Here is a 27995-nt window from a genome sequence, read left to right on the forward strand (position 1 = left end):
CCCTCTCCAAACAAGAGCAGTCACGGCAAGAAAAAAATAAGATGCTTTTATTTAGAATTCCTACAACAGTATATACTTCAAACTACCTCCTATACACACACACACACACACGTGCGCGCGCGCACAGTTCGTACGTGCGCACACAGTTCAGATCCGTGGACGTCTACCCCCATCCCACATTAGCTGGCCATTTTTCTTTTTGTAAATAAACCTTTATGTGTTAAAAACAACAACAATGTGAAATATTGTACACTACAAGCGCTGCCTCTAATCCAGTCACTGGTGGAAAGGAACACTGTCACCCGGGGCCAGGGTCATACAAGAGGCGGTAAAAGATTTGTGTTCGGGGGGGAGGACGTTTTGCCCGGTTCTTCTGTGGAGGTGATGGAAATCTCAGGCCCAGTCACAGCCTCTGGCTTTCCAGAAGCTTCGGTCAGATGCGGTAGCTGGACCTTGTCGGCTGGGTGCTGGACAGCGCCCTGCTGGTCACCGGAACTCTGGACCAGTTTGGTGCCATCCTTGAACTTGTCTGTGACCTCCTTGGCGATCTCACCTGCTGGAGGGGAGTAGAGAGAGGGGCGTGTGGTTACCTCTGGACAGCCAGGCTTGGAGGCTCACGCCTGGCATCCCAGCCCCTCAGGAGGCTGAGATTGGAGGATCGCGGCTCAAAGCCAGCCTGGGCAGGAAAGTCTGTGAGACTCTTAACCTCCAATGAGCCTGCCAAAAACTAGGAGTGGAGCAGTGGTTCAAATGGGAGAGTGCTAGTCTTGAGCAAAAGAGCTCAGGGACAGCACCTAAGCCCTGAATTCAAAACCCAATGCTAGCACACACACACACACACACACACACACACACACACACATACACACACAATAAAGGACTAGTAATGATAGAAAAATAGTTCACTGGTAACACTGTATGCCACGGACATCGTCCTGATCACTATTGACAAATCATTTTAATATAGGAGAAAAATAATCAGAAGCTGAGCACCAGTGGCTCCTGCCTGTATCCCAGCTACTCAGGAGGCTGAGATCTGAGGATCACGGTTCAAAGCCAGCCCAGGCAGGAACATCCATGAGACTCTGATCTCCAGTAAACCACCAGACAACTGGAAGTGGTGCTATGGCTCAAGTGATAGAGTGCTAGCTTTGAGCTGAAGAGCTATGGGACAGCGCCCAGGGCCCTGAGTTCAAGTCCCATGACTGACAGAAAAAAAATCTTTTCAGACAAGAGGCAAAAAGGAGGACTCCAGGTAACCCGAGTTTCTTGAGGAAGGGAACAGCCCAGCAGGCGGTGCTGGGGTGAGGCTGGAGGGGATCACGGGCCAAGGTGGGGCTGGGAGGAGTGGGCACACGTGGGCTTGCTGCTGGACTGCTCTACCTTTTCTGCTTCTGCCCAAGTGGTCGGTCGCCCGGTGGTTGCCTGCGTCAGGAGGAGAGAAGAGCCCCGGTTTCCTCAGGTTCTGGAGCCTGGGCTGCAGCTTCAGCTTCCGGGGCTCGTGGATCCAGGCGTGCTTGAGGGCCTGGTCTGGGGTCATGCGAAGGGAGGGTTCCCATCTGCACAGGACAGCAGGGGGTGGGGGGGGATGTCACTACCGGACCCTTCATCCCCCATCACCACAGTTTTCATTAGACTATGTCTTCTTGGAACACGTGATTTATGAGGACTTGGAAACCCTGATTGGAAATCATCTGTTTAGAAAAGGTGCATAATGAACCGAGGAACGTATTACATTCCTAGTTCTCAGCCAGGCATTGGAGAGCCGAGCAGCACAGGTGGAAGGAAGGTCCGTGAGACTCATCTCCAGTTACCCACCAGAAAAGCCAGGAGTGGAGCTGTGGCCCAAGTGGTAGAGCGCTAGCCTTGAGCCAAAGAACACTCAAGAGATAAGCACCCAGGCCCTGAGTTCAAGCCCCAGGACCAGCACAAAAAGAATTCCATGTTTCCTAGAACTTCTAAAAATTCTAGAAGTATTTGAAGAAACAGAGCTGTCTCTCCAAGTGGTAGAGCATGCCCAGGCCCTGAGTTTTACCTCATACCCCATGACTGACAAATGAATTTCAGGATTTGGATCAAAGCAAAGAGATGCTTTCAAGTCCCCAAACTGAAATTTAGACCTCCAACTATATCACAAAGAATACTGGAGAGTTCTAGAATATGAAAGATTTACTTACTGTTAAAATTTATCAAAGAACTTAGTTGAGCGCTGGTGGCTCACACTGGTAATCCTAGCTACTCAGGAGGTTGAGATCTAGAGGATCATGGTTCAAAGCTAGCCTGGCCAGAAATTCTCTTAGACTCCCATCTCTAAAATAACCAGCACAAAAGCTGGGCTGGAGGCATGGTACCAGTGGCAAAACACCAACCTAGCTAATGCCAGGTCCTGAGTTCAAACCCTCAATACTGCGCCCAGAAAATAACTTGCACAAGAGAACTGGACTCTAACTCAAGCAGACTCGTGCCGTTTTGGGTATGACCCAATTCCCTTGCCATTCTCAATACCAGTCAGTCACATAACACTGGTAAATCTGCTTATGCGGGAGATGGATCCGAGGGCACCGGAGCCTGGGACTTTCGCCAGGAACCTGAACACAGTTCCCAATCCTGCCTGATGGCCCCCCTTCACAGCACAGCCTGCCACCTGCCGAAAACCTCCCCTTCACCGCCTTCAGACCAGCTTCCATCATAGGAACTCCAGCTGGAGGGCGAAAGGAACGTTCTAGACTACTCAGCCTTCTGATCCTTCATCAAATGCCCGTAAACTGTTTCCCCTCTTCCGATCTGGACCCCGTCGCCTGGCAGCCTGTTGGCGTGGCTCCAAGCTCAATCCCTCCCGGGAGTACCCAGCACTAGGACCGGGTGTGGAGAGAGGCCCTGGCATCTTGTAATGCATTCATCTTTTCAACTCCAAATGAAAGTACCTTTAGTGGTGCTAGGCTGGGTTTCTGGAATTTTCTGTCTCAGTTTCTTTTTTTCTTTTTAAGTACCTGTCCTGGGGCTTGAACTCAGTCCTGGAGACTCTCCCTGAGCTGTTGCAACCCAAGGTTAGCTGGTGCTCTACCACCTGAGCCCCGGCTGTACTTCTGTTTCTATCTGTAGGGTACATTCATACCCCAGCATCAACCACAGGCCGAGATGGGGACCACGGGTGAAATGAGGGTGTAAGATCCTTCTCCACCATCGTCATCCAGCTAGGAGTGTAGCATGACTCACCCTCCATCTCAGGATACTTCTAGAAACACCCAGACATTTCCCCCTCTGAGATAGTGCCAGGATTCCATAGTGTGTCAACACCCCCAGGAGAGAATATGGAGATAGAGGCTCCTTAAAATGCTGGTGTTCGGGGCTGGCAGGGCTGAGGAGGCCCTCATTTCATAGAAAAGGAAACTGAGGCCCGGACTTGCCTAAGGCCACATAGCCAAATCTACCTGCACTCCTTGAAGAGACACTTGTAAAGTTCCTCACGCAGTAGCACTGGGCAGGATTTCCCATACACCGTGCCTCGACCAAAATACCCAGCCTAAGTTTCTGACATTGAAAATGCGCTTAGAGTTGATAAACGGTGCTGTAAGCGGCCAGAGCCCCGTTCCCATTACACGTGGTAGCATTGGCCAAAGCATCGGCCAGACTGGGCAAAACAGAGCAGGTATCACACACAGCCTTGAACTCTGGGCCTGAGCACCATCGCTGCTTTTATACTCAAGACTGGTGCTCTACCACTTGATCCACAGCTCCACTTCTGGCTCTTTTTGTTTGTTTGTTTGAGGGGTGGAGAGGAACTTACTAGAGATGAGTCTCGTGGACTTTCCTGCCTGGGCTGGCTTTGAACCATGCTCCTCAGATCTCAGTCTTGTGAGGAGCTGGGATGACAGGCGGGAGCCACCAGTGCCCGCCCGGTTGCTGTTTTTCAACTGTCTATCCCCCCACCCAGCCTCTTGAGGAAAGCCTCCACTGGAAAGCAAACTGGAGGCAGACAGCCACCCCCGTGGACTCACACCAGACATCTCTTGACAAAGTCCAGGAAGCTGGAGTCGCAGGTTTTCAGCACCATGGTCAGGTCCTTGGAATCCGGGTACCTTTTTTTCCCCCTGTTGTTGGTTATATTTTTAGGAAAACCTTTGGAATCTTTAGAGATACAACATTCTGTATTTAGTTCCGGGTGGAAGTCGCCATGGATCACCTCCCAGCTGTCCCTCCCCTCTGCTGCTTCCTACAAGTGTGTGTGTGTGGGGGGGGGGGGTCTGCAGCCCTCTCACCTCTTCCTTCCCCACCCCCAGCTCAGCTCATTCATGTGGGGGTTGGGGGGAAGCAACTTGTTCTGCCCTGGGTAGTGTTTGAGCATTCTTTCTAGGTCAGATGGTTTAAATCAATCGGCACTGGCTGCATGATGCCGGGGCTCCCGCCTGTCGTCCCAGCCACTCAGGAGGCCGAGATCGGAGGATCGCAGTGGAAAAGCAGCTCAGGAAGGAAAGTCCCTGAGATCCTTACCAGTCCTGGGGCTTGAGCTCAGAGCCTACCTTTATTACCCTCAGCTTTTTTGCTCATGGCTATAGCACTCTACCCCTTGAGCCACAGCTGCATTGGGAGTGGGGGGGGGGGGGGTTGGTGGTTAATTGGAGACCACTTAAGTCTTGGAGGATTCTCCTGCTTGGATTTGGCCTCCTGAGTAGCTGGGATTACAGGAGTGAGCTACCAGGGCCTGGTAACTCCACTACTCTTGCCAAGAGGCCCATGGTGTGGAGGCCTCTGGTGCCTCTCGAAACCCCACAGGACGATGCACGCTGCAGCAAGGGGCTTACCAAAGAACGTCTGTCTCCTGGAAGCCGTCTGGACAAAGTGGGGCGGCGGCAGGCCAAGCACCTTAAACAAGCAGAGCGGGGTTGGTCAGAGGCTGTTACGGGCCAGGTGGGCGCGCTGGCCAAGCTCTGCCTTTCACGTCCCAGGACCGTGGGGTTTCTAAGCGGCAGATCAGAGCCAGCGCCTCGTCCTAGAGCCCTGCGTGTCCCACGCTCACTGCTGGTCTCTCGCCAGTCAGCCGTGCCAGCGAGACACACGTCACCCTCCATGCCAGCAGGATCCCGTTCCCCGGGCACACCCCACGTGTGTAGAATGACACATGCTGGCGGCTCACGCCTCTAGTCCTAGCTACCTACTCAGGAGGCTGACATCTAGGGGTCGTGGTTCACAGTCTGTGAGACTCTTCTTGCCAGTAAACCACCAAAAAGCCCCAAGTGGAGCTGTGGCTCAAGTGGTAGAGCACTAACTGTGGGCAAAAAAGCTAAAGAACAGTGTCCAAAAAGCCCTGAGTTCAAGTCCTAGTATCAGTGCATGCACACGTGTGTGCATGTCCACTCACACACAAAGAAGAGAAGAGATGCAGAGGAGATGGAAAGCAGTGGGAAAGAAAGGTGTAAGCACCTGCTTGCTACCACGTTTAGGCGCCCACAAGCGGCCGGCCCTGAGGCCTGTGTGTTCGAGGCTCAGCCACGCTGACCCAGCCCTCATCCTCATCTTTGTGGAAGTCACCGGGAGCCGAGTCGGCGTGGAGTCAAGAACTCCAACCCAGGGGGGAGGCTGGGAAGGGATGTGAAGGGTAAACAAAGGAGGAGGCTGCAATCCTTGATAAGAAATGTACTCATTATCTTGCCCATGTAATTGTAACCCCTCTGTACAGTATGTTCACAAAAAATAAAAATAAAAATTAATAATAAAAAAAAGAACTCCAACCCACGCCCACTTTCCTTCCTGTTGCAAGCAGGAATTCAGGGATGGTTCGTGAAATCACCTCAAAAACCACACTCTCTGCCAGACAACCTCTGTCTCCAGTCCAGAATGTGACTCACCGGCATGCAGACCCTCCAACTGCTAACTCCAAGGCCAGAGTTCACTCTCCTATAGCTTACGCCTTTTTTCTTTCGCTCTAGGCTGGTGCTCTACCACTTGAGCCACAGCTCCACTAACACATTTTTCTGGTGGCTCATTGGAGATACCTCATAGACCTTCCTGCCCAGGCTGGCTTTGAACTGCTCTCCTCAGATCTCAGCCTCCTGAGTAGCTGGGGTGACAGGCGTGAGCCACTGGCACCCAGCTAAATTTCTGATTTTTTAACCTATTTTTATTTAGTTTTCTGGGGGGAAAAAAGAACATAGTAAGAGAAGGGTACCACAAGGAGACCTGCTCACCTCCCTTTAAGGTGGATACAGATATCTACTGATAGGTTAATTTTCACATGTCACTACATATGAGGGGAACCATCCTCTGCAGCTATTTAAGTTTGTGATTTAAAAAAAAAAAAAAGATCTCTCAAGCCGACAATGTACAAGGTGTGGAGCGGGACACCATTGGAAAGGAAAAAAAAATACTTGTAGTAAAGGAAAAAAACAGCATGCATGCATGGATGGCGTGAGCACCGTCTTTGTGAAGGGCGAAGTCGTCGGCCATCCCGCAGGTGGCCAGGGGTCCTCCTCACCTCCATGATGCAGGCCAGCTGCTCCGTCTCATTCTCCCCCGGGAACAGCGGGTAACCCGTGTACAGCTCGGCCATGATGCAACCCAGGCTCCACATGTCAATGGCCGTGTTGTAGGGGTGACCCAGGATCACCTCGGGGGACCGGTAGAAACGGCTTTGGATGTAGGTGTACACTGTGGCGGGAAGAGATTGAGCAAGATGAGGTGAGGGTGATCCCTTCCTTTCTAGAACATTCTCTCCAGGAGACCTTGGCGGATGATTTAGACCTTTCTCCCAACACTTTGTGGGAGGAGGGACGGGCCTCCACCCACACTTCTGGGTCATGCGACATTTTCATACTGTCTTCCCATTATTAAGCAGTACTGTCGCCAATGCGTTGCTAAGGCACTCCAACGGGTAGGCCTTGTTCTTTAGAAGTAAGTTCCCACAAGCCAAGTTAAAAAGCAGAACAAGGCAGGGCACCAGTGGCTCACACCTGTCATCCTAGCTACTCAGGAGGCTGAGATCTGAGGATCGAGGTTCAAAGCCAGCCCAGGCAGGAAAGTCTGTGAGACTCTGATCTCCCATGAATTACCAGAAAACCAGAAGTGGCGCTGTAGCTCAAGTGGTAGAGCACCAGCCTTGAGCTGAAGAGCTCAGGGACAGCGCCCAGGCCCAGAGTTCAAGCCCCACGACCAACCAAAAAAAAAAAAAGAATGAAGCAATAAAACTAACACAAGTTTTAGACTCAGATGAACTTGGAGCGAATTAACTGAGAGAACATTGGCATTGACCTGGAAACAAGATTCTCGGCTTGTAAAGGAAAACAGGCAAATGCGTGATTTAAGTTCATGGCTGTGGTGCCTTGCAGGAAGCCAGGCAGGAGGATCACGCCAGGACTACACGCAATAGCAGCCGTCTCAGCTCCCCCTTGAGTCTTTCTTCATCTTCGTTTCTTTCTATGTCTGGATGGATGGGTGGACTTGAACTCAGTCTTGAGCTCTTGCTTAGCTTTTTTCCAATCAAGGCTGGCACTCTACCCCGTGAACCACCCTTCCACCTTCCAGCTTGTTGCTGATTAATGATCTGGCCTCCCAAGCTGGTTTTGAACCTTGTTCCTCAGGTCTCAGTTTCTTGAGTAAGCTAGGATTGCAGATGTAGGCCACCAGCGCCTGGCCGTGATTTCAATTTAATGTCTATATTCAGCATAATGTGTCTATGTGTTGTGTACCTATCTCCCCCCCCCACACACACACACACAATGTGGCTGGGACAGCAGTCAGTTTCCCACTGTTGAGATGGAGGTCTGACACATCTGCTTGGCTTGGGGACCCAGTGCTCACGGATAATTCCAAATCTACCCCCGATGAGAGCTTCAAAGGCCCCTTAGGATACTTGAATCCAACTTTGCTTTATAGATGAGGAAACTCAGACCCAAGGAAGCAGAGCCCCCTGTTCATGATCGCCGGGACATCGTGGTGGCCGAGGCTAGGCTGGCAGCCACGCCGACTGCCACGTGGGCAGAGTTTCAACGGAGTGGCGTGAGGCCTACCTTTCTGGTGTTCATAACAGCTTGATCCAAAGTCAATCACTTTGACAGAGACCTGGCCCTTCTGATACAGCACTATATTTTCCTGAAGAGAAGAAAGGACTTGTCAAGTTTATTAAAAATTAATATTTCCCAGCACTCTACTTCCCTAGATGGCCACCACCCCACAGGGGCCTTTTCTGATATGGCAGTTTCCAGGCCCCCCTCCTACCTACATTGTCCTCCTCCAGTTCTGGCTTCTTATCGAGGGCCAAGGTGTTTGGGGGAACTAGCTCCCCACACTTGTCCCTAGGCTGCCTCTCCATCTTACGTCCACCATTTGCAGCCATTAACTCCTTTTGGAGCATTTCCTCCTTGCCTTCCATTGCGCCCACCATCTCATGATGGAAAGATGGTCCCCCAGGAGAGGCCGGCAAAGGAGCAGTTCCTACGGAAAGCACTTGGGACCATCTAAAGCTTACTTATACAGTGCTAACAAGACAACATGGGAGGCTGAACCCACTGGGGTGGAGAAGGAAGTCTGAGGTGTGCTGTACCCCTGAGGAGCAACTCTAGACGTTTACAGTGGATCTCAAGATCCGGTAGAGGGGCTGGGAAGATGGCTCAGTGGTAGAGTGCTTGCCTTGCATGCCTGAGGCCCTGGGTTCCATTCCTCAGCACCACATAAGCAAAAAGAAAAAAGCCGGAAGTGGGGCTGTGGCTCAAGTGGTAGAGCGCTAGCCTTGCGCTGAAGAGCTGGGGGACAGCGCCCAGACCCAGAGTTCAGGCCCCATGACCGGACCCAAAAAAAAAAAAAAGATTCAGTAGAGTCCGCACCTGCCTGCGTGGCTCGTGTGTGTGTGTGTGTGTGTGTGTGTGCGCGCGCGCGCGCGTGTGTGCGCACGTGCACATGCGTGCATGCGCAGAAGGATCTAAAAAGCATAGCAGGTCCCAGGGAGGACTCGGGGCTACAAGTAACAAGTGATCCACAGGACAAAAATGCTTTAGCCTGACTTTATTCTGGGTTTACCCAGAATTCCCAGCGCTTCTCCCTACGTCCACCATCTGGATGTGTCAGCCCAGCCACCACGGCCCTTCCTGTTCCTAGCTGCTTCAAGTACATCATAGTCTTCCCCTGGCTCCCCGATATTTTGTCCTAGTCTCCGCTGTACCTCACTTCCCAGCCCACTAATACCGTTCAGCCTCCGCCTTGTAAAGGCCCGGTCATGGAGGCTGGCCCGGTGGCTGCGGGGAGCTGTACTCACGGGCTTGAGATCACAGTGGATGATTTTCTCTACGTAGAGCATCTGCAAACACTTGAGAACCGAGAGGGTGAAGCGGCGCACTATGGACAGACTGAAGCCTTGGAAACTGTTGTTCTTCATCAACTCATACAAGTTGATTCTGGGAAGAAGAGAGTCACATATGCCAATGACAACACAGCACGCAGCGGGCGCTAGTGGCTCACGCCTGTCATCCTAGCCACCCAGCAGGCTGAGATCCGAGGATCGCAGGTCAATGCCAGTCCAGGCAGGAAAGTCAGTGAGCCTCTTTATCTCCAATGAACCAGCAAAAAGCTGGAAGTGGAACTGTGGTTCAAGTTGTAGCCTTGGACTTTAAGAAAGCTCAGGGACAGAGCCCAGGGCCTGAGTGCAAGCCCCAGCACAGACAAAAATAAAACACAGCATGCTCAGGTTGAGCCTGCGAATTCTCCTGGGCCTGCCAGACCCCCTCAGCCTCACACCAGAAGGCTCGATGTGCACAGCCTGTATCAGGCCCCAGGGACACGTGGTAGACACAGAGTCCTTTCGTGTGTGTGAATGCGCACACATGCGCCAGTCCTGGGGCTTGAACTCAGGGCCTCGGCGCTGCCCCTGAGGCTTTTGTACTCCAGGAGCCACTTCTGACTTTTTGCTCCTTCACTGGAGGGAAGTATCTCGTGGACTTTCCTACCCGGGCTGGCTTTGAACCGCAATCCTCAGATCTTGGCCTCCTGAGTAGCTGGGATGACGGGTGTGAGCCACCAATGTTTTCTTCTGCTTTGATTTCAGTTGGATCACATGGTACTCAGAGTAGAGTAAGTAAATAAGCTTGGCCTTCCAGTTGAAGACCTTTTTGGATCCACGCACGTTTTTGGCCTGAGCACTGTCCCTGAGCTCTTCCGCTCAAGCCTGGCACTCTACCACTTTGAGCCACAGCACCACTTCCCGGTTTCGGGTGGTTCACTGGAGAGAAGCGCCCTCCCTGAGCTGGCTGTGAAGCGCGCTCTCAGTTCCTGGCTCCTGAGTAAGCTAGGATGACAGGTGTGAGCCACAGCATCCAGCTCTCTGTGTTAACTCAGATCACACAGTCCCATTCAGGACATAAATCAATCTAAGCGTCTGGACCTCCCCCCTTTCTCTTAAGGGAAAGTTTTCTAAAGGAAGTGAAGGGAACGGGGAAAAGGCCACTGACCCCAGGAGTTCGAAGGTGATGCAGAGGTGGTTGCGGAAGTAGAAGAACTCCTTCATGTGGACCACGTTGTGACTGTTGTCCTTGTCCTTCCTCCGGAGGGCTTCTAAGATCTTCAGCTCCACCAGGGCCTGGTGATGGAACCTGCGGCGGTGGGGGCAAGGCCGGGAGAACAGAAAACACAGAGTCAGGGCCGCGCCACCGCAGCCCAAGTCCAGGCCGAAGCCGACCTCCCATCTCCTCGCCCCTCCCATAACCCCAGCCGGCATGTCGTGCGTCAACCCTGAACTCCGCTCTCTGGGGTTCTGCATGGACTCCGACAGGTCAAGACGGAGCAGAAAACCAGGAGGAGGAGGAGGAGGCGGCGGGAAGACCCGGCCTAGCAGCCCGCACCAGGCGGCCCCCCTCCTGTCACCCACACCTCTTCTTGTTCCTGATGATCTTCAGGGCCACGAACTCGTTGTTTTTGTGATCCAGGCACTTGGCCACCTGCCCGAAGGACCCTTTCCCGATCATCTCCAGAACCTCGTAGCGATAGGCAATGTGGTCGTGTAGGACCTGCGGGGCGGGGCGGGGAGTCCCAGTGAGGCGTGGAGCCACAGGCCTGCAGACCCCAGACCCCGACTCCCAGTGCCGGGCAGAGACCCTCCCCTTCCCCAGGTGCCACTCCTGAAATGCTGAACTGGGTGCCCAGACCCCAGGCCACCCATGTGGTGTCAGGGGACGTCTCCCAGGCCCAGCCCTCGTCCACTAGTGCATCTCTGGCCCTCCAGGATCCTCCATCGGTCGGAGGAGGTTTTATGTCTGCTCTGCTTCTTTCTGGCCGGATTTATCCCTTCCCTAACATCTGGAATTTGGACTTTTCTGGGCTACAAAAAGAAATCATTTCCCCAAAGATGGAGTCATCCCTATTTCTCTCTGCTGGATAGTAACTAGGGAACGGGTGTTCTGGTGTGGTAGTGCATGGGGATTGGTGGGACTCGGCTTTTTTTTTTTTTTTTTTGGTCAGTCGTGGGGCTTGAACTCTGGGCTTGAGCACTGTCCCTCAGCTCTTCAGCTCAAGGCACGCACTCTACTGCTTGAGCCACAGCGCCACTTCGGGTTTTCTAGTGAATTATCGGAGATAAGAGTCTCACCGACTTTCCTGCCCGGGCTGGCTTCGGACCGCGATCCTCAGATCTCAGCCTCCTGAGTAGCTGGGATGACAGGCTTGAGCCACCGGCACCCAGCTGATGTGTTCCCATTCTTTAAATGCTATTTCTCTCAGGATCTTCTAGATTCCTTCGGGGCACCTGCGTCTCAATATTTCAGCATGAACTACTGTTAAACACCCCTCTCCCTTCTGTATCTCCCCCTCTTCTCCATGCTATCTCCTGTCCCTAAGTCTTAACAGGTTCCCCAGGACCCAGCCCCAGACCCTCAGCAAGCACCTTCATATAGGAGCCGTGTTCATCGTCGAAACTGGATGCGCCAAAGTTCTCCGATGGCACATTCAGCTTCTTCGCTTCCAGGCCCAGGAACCACAGCTCTGTGTAACCCAGGATTTCACTTTGCTCGTAAGTAGAGAGCTGGTTCTTGAAAAACTTGAGAGCCTCTGGGAAGAGAAATGGGCCAGGGAGCACGTGGGGATGTGTCCAGAGAAAGCAGCGGCATTGAGCCGGGCGCCGGTGGCTCCCGCCTGTCATCCTGGCTACTCAGGAGGCTGAGATCGGAGGATCGCGGTTCAAGGCCAGCCCCAAGACATTCTTTTTTCTTTTTTTGGTGGGTGGGGGAGGGATTGTGGGGCTTCAACTCTGGGCCTGGGCGCTGTCCCTCAGCTCTTCAGCTCAAAACGAGCGCTCTACTACTTGAGCCACAGTGCCACTTCCACTTTTCTGGTGGTTCATGGGAGATAAAAGTCTCATGGACTTTCCTGCCTGGGCTGGCTTTGAACTGCGATCCTCAGATCTCAGCCTCCTCAGTAGCTAGGATGACAGGCGTGAACCACCACTGCCCAGCCCATGACATTCTTATCTCCAATTAAGTATGAAAAGCTGGAAGTGGAGCTGTGGCTCAAGTGGTAGCATGCCAGCTTTGAACACAACAAAGCCCAAGAGTTCAAGCCCCAGGACTGATGGGCTCTCTCTCTCTCTCTCTCTCTCTCTCTCTCTCACTCTCTCTCTCTCTCTCTCACTCACTCTCTCAAACACACACACACACAACTGAAGTAGAAGATCCCATAATTTTACCAGGTGATGACATAAGACTAAATTTCAAGGTCTTGTACTTATTTCAGTAAGTCCAGGGAAGGATACACAGACGGAGGGAAAGGGGGAGAATTTGGTGCCCAGAGATCTGCAGGGTTGCTGGCGCTTAGGTGAACATTTCCAGGCATAAAACTCCAACAGTGGCAGCATGGCCCAGGTGTCCAGGCAACACAAAGAGTCGACCTCAGACATGGCTGTTTGCAGTGGCTGGGCGGGGAGAAGTCCCACTGCTCCCCTCAAATCTGCCGAGGCCAGCCAGCACCACAGAGCGCAGCAGAGGAGAGGAGACGGAGGTGGGGACCCCTGGCGGACGTCACAAAGTACTGGGGATTGAACTGGGGGCCCTGCTCCACCCGCAGAGCATTACAAAGGCATTGCCTTGGAGTACTTCCGGGGCACGGCCGTTTCTGACCCGGAAGTGCAGCCTGGGGCAGGGATCCCTAGCTGGCCGGGCCCTTGGCTGGACCATTCCATCTTGGCAGACACGACTCCCTCACCCCCTAGCTCTTTCTCCATCTTAACTTCCCCCGGCCTACCTGAGGCTGTCAGCGGGACCTTGGGCTTCCTGGGAGATTTCTCTTCTGGCTTGGGATCTGGTTTTTTAGTGCCAGAGTGGAAAAGTAGTTCTGCAGCCTTGAGCTCAGAGCTCAGCACCCGACTGTGAATTCGATTGTCCTGTCCAGAGAAGAGAGAGGGAGAGAGGGAGAGAGGGAGAGGGAGGTGGGGGGAGGTTTGCAAATGAAGGATCGCTTTCATCTCTTCCTGGAGTTGGAGAACGTTTCCTACTTCCCCAGGGAGGAAAAGGGCTGAGAGTTAAGAACTGGTTTTTCTTTCCGGAAAGAAGAATCTGTGAGCCTGTCCCATCCTGCCCTGGGAGACCCACAGATATTACAGGGTCCCGCCCGGATGGCAGACCTGCGGTAAGACATGGGAGCCTTTTTAGTGCTCTTCTTAGAGCAGGCCGCCTGGGATGTCCACGAACTTGAACTTCTGTGCGCAGAGCAGCATTTTAGCAGTTACCTTCCCTCCTAGCGCCCAGTGGCTGGTCCTTTGCACAGGGAAACGGGCTTCTACCATTTCTAGGGAAGGTCTTTGTGTCGTTACTCATTTGATGGAGAGACAGTCAGTGGTACCTTTGCTCATGTTTTGGGGTTTCTTTTTTAGGGGGGGTGGTTTTGAACTCAGGGCCTTGGGCTCGCCAGGCCAGTGTTCTACCACTTGAGCCCTGCCTCCATCTCGATGTTCTTGCCCTTCTTGTTTTCTGAACGGGCTTCCGTCAGTGACCCGGGGAGGAGGTGTCATGGGTAACCTTTCCACACGGGTTTATGATTTATTTCCGGGTCATCGCACCTCTTCTAGCACTCTTGTTCCCTTCCTCCCTGCTTCGCGAAACAATTTCAACAGGTTTGCTTGTTCCATTTTCATCACTGCAAGTAATCGATGTCAACAGGTTCAGCCTCTTCGTCTGCCTTGCTCTCACCGCTGCTCCATTTCCCTCCCCGCTGTGACCAAGCAGTCATCCTGCTGCTGGCTCTATTAGAGACTCGCAGGGTACTATGCGATTGTCCACCCCTTATTTTTCCCTTTACCTTCCCTCTTCCCCTTCTCCTCGGAAGTAGTCCCCGAGTTAAAATTATCCAGATAAATATGGATATATGACTATCTATATATAAACATAATTACACATGTGAATATATATATCATACAGAGTTTTCCATGTGGATATAGTTATACACATAGTCTTGTATGTATATAATTATGGATATGGATGTATCTACGGGCGTGTACCTGGCTATACCTCTCTTTCCACTGTTCTGTCTCCGCATTTTCATGCATTACAGGCAGTGACATCAGGACTGGAACCTAAGCTGAGAGGTTCTAGTGTCCCTCCCCGCCCCCACCAGTGGCATGATGTGGGTCTTTCTAGATCTGGTTCTGGACTAGACTCGGGCCTTGCACGGGGTGTCCGGGGGCGCGCCCCTCCCCCCCCCACCCTGCACTCACCTTGTACAGCACGGGTGGCTTTGGGAGGATTTTACTACTGATGCATGGCAAGTTAACTGTGTTTTTCTTCCCCGTAGTGTCCGCGAAAGGGAACGAGGAAATACTGGAGTTTGTATTCTACAGAAGGAGAAATGGTGGATGGTGCGGAAACCGAAGGCAGGGAAAAATTAAAATATATATATACACATATACTCATATCTGTCTCCTGAAGTCAGCTTGCCTACCCCTCTCCTCTCCCTCTTCCCCCTCCTCCTCCTCCTCTTCCTCCTCCTCCTCCTCCTCACCACTAGAATGGACCTAACCCAGATTCTTTGAGGAGATTTAATTTTTTTTAAAAAGCACAGCTGATTGTGGGAGCAGAGCGGAGTGACCGGCAGATGAGCGCCGGGCAGGTCTGGACCCTCACTGCACGCCCTGTGGAGCTGGGCGCATTGAACGGAGCCCCCCAATTGTGTTCTCACGGCTGTCATGGCGACCCGAATGGGCGGGCCTACCTCATCGGACTTTGTGAGGCGGGGGGGGGGGGGGGGGGGGGGAAATCATTCCATTAAGTGCTAGCCTTTATCATCTCCACCAGACGTGGGGGGTGGGGGGCGGAACCTTCCGGCTATGGGCGTAGCTCTTGGTACCTCATTCAACTCCCGTGATGTCTATGGTTGTTGAGACTTGCCTGGGTGGAGGGGGGCGGGGAGCGTGACTGGGAGTGACTGTAGCGGTGGGGTGGGAGGGGGAGGGGGTGTGGACAGAGGACTCTCTCTGCCACGTGCGTGGAGTGTTCGAGACTCCCGCCCTCTCCCGGAGTGCATCCTACCTTCTGCAAAAATTGGGTCATTCTGAGATGCTTAGTCTTGGGAAGTGGCTTCTGGGCTTGAACCAAAGGTTTACTCTCAACCTGATTAAAGCAGAAGAGAACGGTAACGATCGCTGGTGTAGCTTCAGCCCAGGCCAGCTGGACACTTTTGTTGTGTTTCATTAAGTTGTTATTGTTTTAAGGAAGAGCGGGGCGCTGGTGGCTCACACTTACCATCCTAGCTACTCAGGAAGCTGAGGTTTGAAGCCAGCCTGGGCAGGAAAGTGCATCAGACTTTTTTTTTTTTTTTGCCAGTCCTGGGCCTTGAACTCAGGGCCTAGGCGCTTGTCCCTGAGCTGCTTTTGCTCAAGGCAAGTACTCTGCTACGTGAGCCACAGCACCACTTCCGGCTTTTTCTGTGGATGAGGTACTGAGGCTTCATGCATGCTAGGCAAGCGCTTTCCCAACCCAGGTGCATGAGATTCTTATTGCCAGTTAAACCACAAAAAGCCCCAAAGTGGCACTGTGGCTCAAGTGGTAGAGCACCAGCCTTGAGTAAAACAGCTCAAGACAGTGCCCAGGCCCCCGGTGAAAGCCCCAGGACTGGTGCAGAAGAAAGCAGAAAGAAAAAGATAGATGGAAGCCAACTCTTCTGGCCCAAAGCTAAGAAGAGTTAGCAGCAGTTAGAGAAGTAGATGACAAAGGAGCTATCCAGACCAATGGTCTTTCCAGAAGTGTTCATCATGGATGGGCGTGTCCTGATTCTCACACTTAAAATTAAAATCCACCCGGGCACTGTAGCTCACGCGTATAATCCTAGCTACCCAGGAGGTGGAGATCTGAGAATCACAGTTCAAAGCCTGACCACCTGAAAACCAGTAGTGGAGCTGTGGTGGAAGGGTAGGGCACTGGGTTCAAGCCCCAGGACTGACCAAAAACAAAAACAAAAAACCTTCATACAGAGCCAGCCATAGTAATGCACACCTGTAATCTCAGCCCAAGAGTATCCCAAGTTCAAGGCCCGCCTGAGCTATTTAGTGAGACTTTAAAATATACATAAACGTTTCCTCAGATAGAATTTTAGCTAAAAATCCTAAACATGAGGTGGGAAAATGATCCGCCCTGCTCTTGCTCCTTGGATCGGAAATTGCGTATAAACTTGACTCAAAGGGTTTTTACACTCGGTGTATCCAAAAAGGTCCCTTCACGGAACCTGCCAGAATAGAGAGACCCAACCTGAATACCCCTGAGACTTCAGAGCTTAGCGTGTGTGGCTCACACCTGCAATCCCAGCTCCTCAGGAGGCCCAGATATGGAGGATCATGGTTTGAGGCCAACCTGGGCCAAAAAAAAAAAAAAAAAATCCCCAGAAATGCCATCTCCAAAATGACCAGCAAAACACAGGGCTGGAGGCAGAACTCAAGTGGGAGAGCACCAGCCTGGCAAGCGACAGACCCTGAAAAGGCACTGGAAAGAGACAGGGACACAGCCAGAAAAAAAGACCAAGGTGGTTCCCAAATCCTGTAGCCCCTTGACATGGGGCAATTTGAGCCAACACGAAGAACAGAACAGCAACGGATTGAATACATAAATGCCTGCGGCGCCAAAGTAACCAATGGAGAGGAAGAGACAGATCTCCCAGGGCGCTTTATGAAGACTCCCCTGGAGGGACGGGACCAGAGCCGGGATCCAAAGTGGTGGCGCAAGCTGTCACAATCAAGGAAGGTCTGAGACACTCACTGCCGAAGGAGATGGGAAAGACCCAAGTGGCAGGAAGGCGGCTGCCCCGAATAGATGAGGGACATGCGGGGCACAACAGGGAATTCTGCGTGGGGTGCGGTCACTACAGCACAGCCACGCCGGGTTCTGCTCTCTAACAGACATGCCGGACGAATCCGAGCTGGGACTAAAAGACAGAATGGGGTGTGGGCTGCGCAGGGATGCTTGGGGACCCCGCTCAGGCCTGTGGAAAAGGTGGTGAGCAGAAACAACACGCGCAGGAGAAGTATGGATTCCTTTCGCTTTGTCCAAAGGGCACCATCAGGTCCATGGGTGGAAATGACCCTCTCGGTCTTATCAAAGGAAGGACTCTCTCAAGTTCTGAGCTGTCAGCACCTGCCAGGGAGTGAGCTCTCTCCGTCACTGAACATTCCAGAGTCTCCCTGACGGCGATCCCTGGGAAATGTGCACAGGATGCAAACCCCGAGATCCCACCTTCTCCTGAGGCTCACGCTAGGGCCCCTGAGGGGGGGGGTGTCCTAAATACAGCCTGGCAGGAGTCAGAGGCTAGAACCACCTCAAGGCCTGTGTACCAAAAGCTCAGTTGCCAGGTCAGAATAATTAGGGGTGGGCCTCTGGGAGGAAGTTAGGTGGCTGGCCATGAGGGGGCGGGGCCTCATGGGAGGAAGTTAGGTGGCTGGCCATGAGGGGGCGGGGCCTCATGGGAGGAAGGTAGGTGATTGGAAGTGTGGCCTTGCAGGGCCACTCTGACTCCCATCTTTTTCTCTTTTCCAGTGCCCACTGGGCATTCATGGAGACATGTGCCAACCCGGTGCTTCGGTGGCACCCAGACCGGTGGCCGCACAGACCCTGGGGGTTCCCGCAGGGAGCACACCCCGGGGAACCCACCAGGGCGCTCTCCAGGTCTCCCCGCGGTCAACCCCAGACGCCCAGGAGGCAACGATGAGGCTTGTGCATTTTCCAAACCTTTTGAATTGAAAGCGGAAAAAGAGTCGGGCTCGGCAGTCAGGGGTGGGAAAACAGCCCTTCCATAAAGCTTCCGCAACCATCAGCGTGACCCAGAGCCCACGGGAGCAGTGGAGCAGAGGAGCAGCGGGGCAGCGGGCTGATGGGGCCTGGGAGGTGTCTAGGATGCATGGATTGCTCCCGCAGGCCGCCTCTGATTGGATCTGGACATTGATGTGTCCCGCCTCTGATTGGGCCAGGACATTGATGTGTCCCGCCTCTGATTGGGCCTGGACATTGATGTGTCCCACCTCTGATTGGGTCTGGGGACTGATGTGTCCCGCCTCTGATTGGGTCTGGGGACTGACATGGCCCCTGGAATGTCATGTGCTCTCTCCTAAACCCCGACCCCCCTCCAGTCAGTCGCAAGCTCTGATCACCTTTTCCTTCGATGAATCTGTGCCATTTTACTTCTCCCCTGGTGTTGGGGCACTCATTCCTCCAGGCCAAGGACCCAAGCCAGGGCTGCAGATTCTCAGTATCAATATGACACATACTACACTTTGATCATCGAAGAAAAAGGTATCCTGTCATTTACAAACAAAAGCTATTCCACTGGGTCAGCCTCCAGGGTCCAGTGCGATGGGGCGGGGGAGACAATGAGAAGAACTGGGAGGCAGAATGGACAAGATCAAGCTAGAAGGAGAAGGAGACCTGGGCTGGGGCAGCCGTAGAGGATGGGGACGTAGAGGCTAGGATTACATACACTGGGCTCAAGGTCCTTCCGGGCCTGAGCCTACATCTGGGGCTCCTGCTGCGTCCACCCATGCTTGCTGCCACCAGGGGTGCACCCCACAGGGGCTGGACACTGTACCGGTGTGCTGATCAAAAGCCTCAAGTCTCCAGGCCAGACCCGATTCCCACCTCCACCTCTCTCCTGTCTCTGGCTGGCCAATTCTTACAGTGCATGGAACTTGACTTTTCATATTTTCTTTTTTTTAGCAAAAGTGTTGTTTTTTTTTTAAAGGCCCAATCCATTTCATGCTTTTGTACAAGCCAGCTAACTGCTGTCAAACAAAAAGCTAAGACAATTTTAAAACTTCAGAATCAGGGCTGGGAAGGTGGCTCAGTGGTAGAGCGCTTGCCTTGCATGCCTGAGGCCCTGGGTTTGATTCCTCAGCACCACATAAGCAAAAAGAAAGCTGGAAGTGGCGCTGTGGCTCAAGTGGTAAAGCACTAGCCTTGAGCTGAAGAGCTCAGGGACAGCGCCCAGGCCCTGAGTTCAAACCCCACAACTGACAAAAATATAAAAAAGACGCCTCTGTGATTGACCGGCTTCATGATGTCATACTTACCCGTCTGCTGTTCTCCCAACTTCCCAGCTAGCTCCTCCCGGCCTGGTCCTCCTCCTCATCCAAAAATAATTAGAGAAGAGAAACCCCAATGCCCAAATGTGGCTGGATGGACAGACGGCCCTTCCCAACTTCCTCCCCCTCCAGAGGCCAGACAACCAAGAGAACAAAACAAATGTGGTCAGTAGTCAGGGGGTGTCTTCAGGGACTCATTACCAAACACAAGCCAGGAAGACAAGAGCTGGAGGCAGATCAAGATCCCTGTGGCTCCCGCCTGTCATCCCAGCTACCCAGGAGGCTGAGATCGGAGGATCGGGGTCAAAGCCAGCCCGGGCAGGGAAGTCCGTGACACTCTGATCTCTTATCTCCAATTATCCAACTGGAAGTGGCGCTGTGGCTCAAAGTGGTAGCGCGCTAGCCTTGAACCAAAGAGCTCAGGGGACAGCGCCCCGGCCCTGAGTTCAAGTCCCACAAGGAGCAAAAAGAATAAAATAATAGATTCCCCACCCTTCATACTGCTGCTTTGTAGCCATATCGCCATCCTTCACGTCCAGAAAGCCCTGGAGATCCCAGGCTGGGCCCTGGAGACCCATTAGTGGAATGAAGGTGGCGCCAGCCTCTTGGGAGGAGGGCAAGAAGAAGCTGGCGGTGTTTTCGAATTCACTTAGGGCGTGTTTCTGGGGTGGGACGGGAGACCCCATTTTGTGCAGCCTGGAAGATCCCCATGCCGGCAGTGACCCTGGGGATCCCGAGACTGACGAGCTCATTTCACAGACGGAGAAGGCGAGGTGAAGTCTGAGCAAGAGCAGTGCGGGCCGGGGCTCGGTCTGCACGCTGGGTTAGGGTTAGTTCCGGCCTCTGCTCCTGTGACTTCGGCCAGAAGTCCCTCCTCCCGGTTCACACGCAGCATCCTCGAGCAACAACCCTGGTCACTGAGGCGCCGCCTCGTGCTCTGGGGCAGCACCCAGTGTCTACTTCTTGGGAAGACGTGTAGCAGGGTAGTGCAAGGCTATAATCCCAGCCACGTGCAGGCACCGGGGTCTCGTGGGCTCAGCTAGCTACTCTAGAGGTTGGGATCCCGAGGGTCATGGTTTCAAGACAACCTGGGCAGAAGAGTCTGTGAGACTCCACCTCCAACTGACCAGCAAAAAGCCTAGGCTAGAGGCATGGCTGGAGTGGTAGAGTACCAGCCGCCAGCAAGCAGTCCAAGCAAGGGTCACGCTCTGAGTTCAAATCCCAGTCTGGGGGGGGGGGAGGGAGGGGAGGAGGGGGAGGGAGGGGGGGCAGGAAGACCAAAGTACGTGTAACACAGCCAGGCTGGGCACTGGCGGCTCACGCCTGTCATCCTAGCTACTCAGCAGGCTGAGATCAGGTTCGAAGCCAACGTAGGCAAAAAGGTAAGTGAGACTCTTATGCCCAATTAATCACAGAAAAAGCCAGAAGTGGGGCTGTAGCTCAAGTGGTAGAGCACTAACTAGCCTTGAGCAAAAGGGGCTTAGAGACAGCACCCAGGCCCTGAGTTCAAGGCCCAGGACCAGCCACAACAACAACAACAACAAAGAATGTGCAAAATGATAACCACAAATGTGAGCTATGTACTTTAGTTCATAATAGTGCATTAGTTTGAGCTCGTCAATTGCAATGCCTGTACACTAAGGTGTTGTATGAAGCACAAGAAAACCCAAATTTTCTGTTCCATTTTTCTAAAGCTGCCCAAGAAAAATAAGTTTAAGCCGGGCACCAGTGGCTCACACCTGTAATCCTAGCTACTCGGGAGGATTAGATCTGAGAATTACGGTTCAAAGCCAGCCAAAGGCAGGAGAGTCCATGGGAATCTAATCTCCACCCAAAAGGTAGAAATGGAGCCGTGGTTCAAGTGGAAAAGCACCAGCCAGCCTTAAGTGAAAAGGCTAAGAGATAGCACCCTGGCCCTGAGTTCAAGCACTAGAACCCCTCCACACACACACACACACACACACACACACACACACACACACACACACACACACACACACACACATACACACACACACACACACACACACTAATCAGACAAGCAGCAAGACCAAGAGAAGAGTATTTGATGCATATAAAACTGGCAAAGGATCAGGAGACAAAATATAGAAAATAACCTACCAATCAGCGAGACAGCCTCATAGAAGAACATTTGGACAATAGAAACAGGAGCAGTCAATTTAAAGAAACATAAATGAGCTGCGACCTTGTAGCTCACACCTGTAATCCCAGCTACTCAGGAGATCTGAGGATGGAGGCTTCAAAGCAAGTTCAGTCAAGGAAAGTCCAAGGAACCACCAAAAGCCAGAGTGGAGCTGTGGCTCAAGTGGTAGAGCTCCAGTCTTGAGGACAAAAGCTTAGGGACAGTACCTAAGCCCTGAGTTCAAGTCCCAGGACCAGCACGCACACGTGCACACACACACACACACACACACACACACACACACACACACACACACACACACACTAAGAAACACAAATGACCAATAAATACATCAAAGGAAGTTTAAACTCAGTCATGACCATCAACCAAAATCCAAGTGAAAATAACAACGGAAAATGATTCCCCCCAAATCGGTAATAATTGCAAAGAAGTCACACCCTGTCAAGGGGTGAAAAGGATGTGGGAACAAGAAACTTGTCACGTGGCTGGTGACAGGACACACAGGTACAAATTGGCACTGTCTCGTACAATTCCACATTCATATAGTCTGACACCCAGAAAACAGTCCTCCTGGGAGTAAGCCCGGAGCTGCCTGTACATTTGGACCGGCAGACCTGCACTGTGTTTTGTTTTGTTTTTCTTGTGCTAGTGCTGGGGCTTGAACTCAGGGCATGAGTGCTATACCTGAGCTTTTTCCGCTCAAGATCAGCGCTCTATCACTTGAGCTACAGCGCCACTTCTGGCTTTTTCTGAGTAGTTGACTGGAGGTAAGAGTCTCATGGACTTTCCTTCCTGGGCTGGCTTCAAACCGTGATCCTCAGATCTCAGCCTCCCGAGTAGCAGGCGTGAGCCACCAGCACGTGTATCCATGCTATCGGAGACTCGGAGCACAGACAATAATCTGAGACTAGAGGCCGGCCTGGCAGGGAGAGAGGAGAAGGCTGAATTCAGTCTTGGGACGCTGGTTTGGTGCTGAGCCTAAACACCAAGAATGCTTAACGGTACGTTTCCTTGTCTATGAAAATGAAAAGCCATACACAGTTGGCAGACACACGTGTTACAAGATTGGGAAACAGAGACGAAACCAATGGGAATAATAGATGCGAAGTTCAAGAGATGGTTTACCATGGTGGGCTTGGGGGTGGGACCGGAGGGGCAAGGATGCATCTGAGGACATAGTGGGGAAGGAGGGACACGGGGGACTTCTTAACCCTTGTGTTGGGTACACGCACATACCCGCAGAGATCAATGTCCACTGTGTGCTGCTTAGTGGCTCACATGTGTTCCTTAAATATCCCTCTAACATATTCAATCATAAAAACAATTTCTTAAACACCACCACCACGCTAGGATCTGGTGGCTCACACCTGTCATCCCAGCGACTCAGCAGGCTGAGATCTGAGGATCACGGTTCAAAGCCAGCAAGGGCAGCAAAGTCTGAGAGACTCTTATCGCCAATGAACCAGCAAAAACAGCTGGAAGTAGAGTTGTGGCTCAAGTGGTAGAGCACGGAACCATGAGTGGGAAAAGCTAAGAAGGGCAGCACCGAGGCCCTGAGTTCAAGACTTAATACCAGCACCAAAGGGGGGGAAAAATTAGAGCATCAATGAGAATGTAAAGGAAAGAACTAGAACTTACCAAGTAGATGTCAGAAGGGAGAGTAGGGCCCTGGGAGAGAAGGGAAAGAAGTAAGTGCCAGCCCCCGGGGTGGGGGTGGGGCTGCCCCAGATTCCTACCCAACTCAACACCAGGTGCCGCAGTGTGCCAGCCTGCATCAAGCTACCCATTCTAAATGGCGCTTGTGGCTTGTCATTCAAGTCTGTCTGTCTGTGTGCACTTGTGCATTGTGGGTAGTGCTTGATTTAGTCATTTAAAAAAGCAGTTTGGGGCTGGGAAGGTGGCTCCGTGGTAAGAGTGCTCGCCTTGCATGCCTGAGGCCCTGGGTTCGATTCCTCAGTACCACAGAAGCAGAAAAAGCCGGAAGTGGCACTGTGGCTCAAGTGGTAGAGCACCAGCCTTGAGCTGAAGAGCTGAGGGGCAGCGCCCAGGCCCAGAGTTCAAGCCCCAGGACCGACAAAAAACAAAAAAGCAGTTTGAACAAAACAAAATGGCTGTTTTGTTTGCAAGGATTAAAAACAGTCTTCCAACACAGGGATAATATTGGATGTAGATAGGTGGAAAATGGAAGGGAACTTGAGGGGTGGATGGATGGAGAGATTTGGAAGGACAAAGGATGAGGCGACATGTCTCATAAACTGGCAGGTTGAATGGAAACCCCTTGTACAACTACCTAAAGATTACATGACAGATGATGATGCAGAAGACAGACACAAGGACGGATGATATATAGATAGATGATAGATAGATAGCTATGGATGGATGGATAGATATAGATTGATGGATGGAGACAGATGGATGGATGGACAGATAGATATAGACTGATGGACAAAGCCAGCTTATAGATAAATAGACAGACAGACAGCTCTATTCCTCCAGTTGAAGTTCAAAACTCCTTACCTTCATCGAAGTGAAATTTTGTTTCTTGCTTGTTTTCAAAATTGGGAAGGAAGTCACACTGCATTTCTTTGGCTTTCTAGCATCCATTTGAGTCCTGCAAAAGAGACGGAGCGTGTGAAGTCGGCAGTAGGCGAGAAATACGGGTAAACCGCCCACAATCCTCATGGACGGAGGATTTGAAGGAAAGTTGAGCAGAGTTTTGACTTCTCTTGTTTTCCAGGCAGTAGGGGGAGAGACAGGAAGGAGGGGGGCGGGGAAAGACACCCAGCCACACGACGGTCCCCTATAAATCGGGGACCCGGGGCGACCCACATAGCTTCATGCATATGGATGGGTCAAAGGGTTGGAAGTCTGGTGGGCTGGGACACTCTCCCCCACCCCGCCCCCCAGCCCCCTACACACACACCGGGGCCAGCACCTCTGCATTGCATAGCGATTACTTTTTATCAATTGTGAGACTTGAACTCGGAGCCTGGGCAGTGTCCCTGAGCTTTGTTTGCTCAAGCCTGGCTCTCTACCACTTTGAACCATAGCTCCACTTCTGGTTTTCTGGTGGTTCCTTGGAGATATGAGTCTCACAGACTTTGCTGCCCGGGCTGGCTTTGAACCATAATCCTCAGATCTCAGCCTCCTGGGTAGCTAGGATGACTGGTGTGAGCCACGGGCACCTGGCTTACATAGTATTTATTGTATATGCACTTTGGTGCCTAGACAGGGAAATACATTTCTGGAAATCTACTTGTTATGTTTTTAGTATTTTCACTGATTTGCTCCTGTCTCCATTTTTTTGGCTTCCTTTGCTTAGAAAAACCTTTTTCCATCCTCTCATTTGAAGTTTATGTCTGATTTGTCGGTGAGATGTGTTTTGTGTAGTTAACAAATCCTTAAGTTTAAAATTTTTTTTTTCTTCAATCCGACGCACTGTCGTCTTGATTGGAGAGTAACTTTGCCATTCAAGTATTATGATTTTAATGTTTTTGTAATGTCTGAGTCTTTCCTAAATTCTGCCTTCTTTACTTTTTTCTTGTAGGTCTGAGACTGGGACTCAAACTCGGTACCTGACACTTTTACTCATCAGCGAATGTTCTGTCAACTGAGCCACGCTTTCAATTCCAATTTCTCTCTTTCCTAATACACTCCTGACTTTACTTTCATGGTATTTTCCAAGTTATGTTTATTTTCCGTTTCTGTGTAAAGGCATTTTCCCAGATTTCATCTGCAGTGCTGGTTTGATGCATATGAGTTCCTTGTGATTTCATTTCTCCTTCCATTGGGAAGGCCAGCTTGGCTGGGCCCAGTCATCTAGTTAGCAGTTATATTCAGAGCTACACCTACATCATCTAGAGGTGCATCTCTATAGGTGACTTAGTATTTCTTTCTTGTAGCGTTCAACATTCTTTCCATGAGTTTCTTACACAAATTTCATACACACACACACACACACACTAGTTGTACAAGGGGGATCCACTGTGACTTTCACATGTAAATATAATGTCCACTGAATCAACCTTACCCCCTACCACTCTCCCACCCCTCTTCCTAAAGAAATTTCTACGTGCAAGTCACATCTATCCAATGCTTTCATTACGAAAAGACATCAAGAACCTCTTTTCTTGTATGTTGCCCTAAAAATCCTCTAGGATCTACATAACTATTTCTCAAGACTTAGGAAACTTTACTATCTTATGAAATAACAGATTTGCACCTCTTCGCTTTTGCCTGAGATTTATAGGTTTGGTCTTTTCATGAAGCCTGATTATACTTGTATAGATGTTCTTATGTTTTCGTGTATGTGTGTCTGTCTGCTGTTTGTCCTGCGGCTTAAATTCAGTCTCAGCACTGTCCCTCAGCTTTTTTCCGCTACCACTTTGAGCCACAGCTCCACCTCCGGTTTTCTGGTGGCTCACTGGAGATAACGGTCTCAGGGACTTTCCTTCCCCTTTGAGCCACGATCCTCAGATCTCAGCGTCCTGGGTAGCTGGGATTATAGGCATGAGTCAGGCAACTTGTGGATTTTTAAGACCTGGAAGAGGTTTTAGACACCATCTCACCCATTTTCCCACTCCGAGCAACAATCTTTCCTGTTGTTTCTCCTGATGGCGGTCTGTCTGTGGCTGGAAGTTCTTCCAGCAGTATGGACCATTTTTCGGGCAATCCAGCTCACAGGTACTTAGCAAATATCAATGAGAATTAAGATTGAGCAAAGTGTCCTTCACACATCCCTGTTCTTGTCTGCAAAGTACAAAGAACTAATCCGCTCTCCTTTCACCTCAAGAGTTCTTGAGCATTCAAGATCTGGGTTTGTTTCCCTCTTCTGCACCAGATCTTCTCCCAGCATTCCTTGGGGTTTTCTCCCAACATTCCTCGGGGCGTCTTCTTCTCCCACAGTACTTTGCCCATGGAAGCATGCAGTGTGTTTCCTTCATCTGTGTGTATGCGTGTGCACACGATTGTGGGCGTGGGGGTGTCTCTCTCTCAAAGTGGTCTCTTAGTCTTCTAGTCTAGCTCTGTTCTGGTCTCATGCCAGTCAGTGATATTACCTCCCTTGGTGGCCATGGGGTGGGGGGGCGTGGTGTTTGTATTTTGCAGCCTGGATTCACACTTGCTGGTTTCAACCCCCCCCACGGAGCTCACGTATTACTTGGATTCAGCGGAAAATCCCAACTCCTGTCCTGGGTCCCTTGCAAGTTTGGTCAGCCTTGCATTTTAGCCAGATTATAGACAACACTACGGAGGTGGAGAGGGCAAAGGCAGGGGGGTGGCTGGCATCTTGCTAGAGACTCTTCAGGTTTCTTCTGCTGTCTGAGTGAGGACTGAGACAGAGGCTTAAACCCCAAAGCCGGTGAGAGATAATCCACGCTCCACGATTCCCTACAGCATCTAGACCTTCTGTCACCTACTTCGACAGCAGGTGACTCTTGTGTCCCAGGCCAGGGCTTCGCACCTGAACGTCCACAGCTCAAGTGCTGCCACTCAAACTAGCCTGGAGGCTGCACAGCAAAGTTGAAGACTGGTCACGTAGGAGGTTTGTTTACACCATGCCAGTCGGGGGGGGGGGGGGGCGAGGGGGGACGCAAGATGTCTCAAGCCTGGATAGGCTGGCTACGGGGTCTCAACCACTGTGAACGCCACAAACTCACTAGACTTGAAACACTCCCAGAAGCTTGAGTTGTTCATCATTTTTGAGAGGAAAAAAATAATAGTAATAAGTCTAAGACTGAGAAGTTCCCTAGAATGGGAGCAAATAGCGCCTGGTGTGGAAGGCAGGATTCCAATGGTGGGGTCTTCGCCCATCCCCCCGTGCTCTGGGGTCACGGGGGTCGTGGGAACACACTTCATGGGGGTCGGATGCTCGTCCATGCAAAGGGGGAGGACGCACACGGGCTCACACCACTGGGAGGAAGGTGGGGGAAGGGAGGAACTGCCAAGTCAGGGCTGGAGTCCTGGGTTCGGGGACAGAGTTCGCTGTAACCCTTTATCTCCTGTGCCCATACATGGCTGGGATTGGGGCAGATGCACTAGCCACTGAACAGGAGGTATGTGTGGGCCAGAGGATGCACACGCATGCGCGCACACGCACACACACGCACACACAGGAACAAGATCTCCTCCCCCTGTGCATTCACACCCCTCCTTCTCTCCTGGGGCCATGCTTGCACACACACACACACACACACACACACACACCCTTCCCCGCTCCCCACCAATCCCTGGTGCCTGGGAGACCCTTACTTTGTCCCAGTAGGGGTGGGAGGAGTGAGGAGCTGCATCAGGCTGGCGCAGACTACTGGG

General features: G+C 51.8%; 1 protein-coding gene across 5 annotated transcripts; it reads right to left on the bottom strand.

Moving 5' to 3' along the window:
* Nucleotides 1-50: 50 nt before the first annotated feature.
* On the bottom strand, nucleotides 51-27994 carry Dyrk4 (dual specificity tyrosine phosphorylation regulated kinase 4). 5 transcript variants are annotated; one of them, XM_070006038.1, is made up of 16 exons: nucleotides 27936-27994; nucleotides 24204-24297; nucleotides 23325-23354; nucleotides 15492-15572; nucleotides 14681-14797; nucleotides 13213-13351; nucleotides 11861-12024; nucleotides 10852-10988; nucleotides 10434-10574; nucleotides 9245-9383; nucleotides 8004-8085; nucleotides 6473-6645; nucleotides 4803-4863; nucleotides 3999-4128; nucleotides 1384-1559; nucleotides 51-553 (listed from the first exon to the last, which is right to left on the bottom strand). In XM_070006038.1, the coding sequence occupies exons 1-16, from the start codon at nucleotides 27971-27973 to the stop codon at nucleotides 315-317; spliced, it is 1941 nt and encodes a 646-aa protein (XP_069862139.1). In that variant the 5' UTR covers nucleotides 27974-27994; the 3' UTR covers nucleotides 51-314. The 5 variants fall into 5 exon arrangements, with proteins under 5 accessions (XP_069862139.1, XP_069862138.1, XP_069862141.1 ...); XM_070006037.1 differs by having other exon boundaries at nucleotides 51-556; XM_070006040.1 differs by lacking the exon at nucleotides 23325-23354.
* Between the last annotated feature and the right edge of the window lies 1 nt (nucleotide 27995).

Source organism: Dipodomys merriami, unplaced genomic scaffold (genome assembly GCF_024711535.1).
Source record: "Dipodomys merriami isolate MVZ:Mamm:240054 unplaced genomic scaffold, mDipMer1.0.p SCAF_691, whole genome shotgun sequence".
In the NCBI taxonomy this organism is placed as follows: Eukaryota; Metazoa; Chordata; class Mammalia; order Rodentia; family Heteromyidae; genus Dipodomys; species Dipodomys merriami.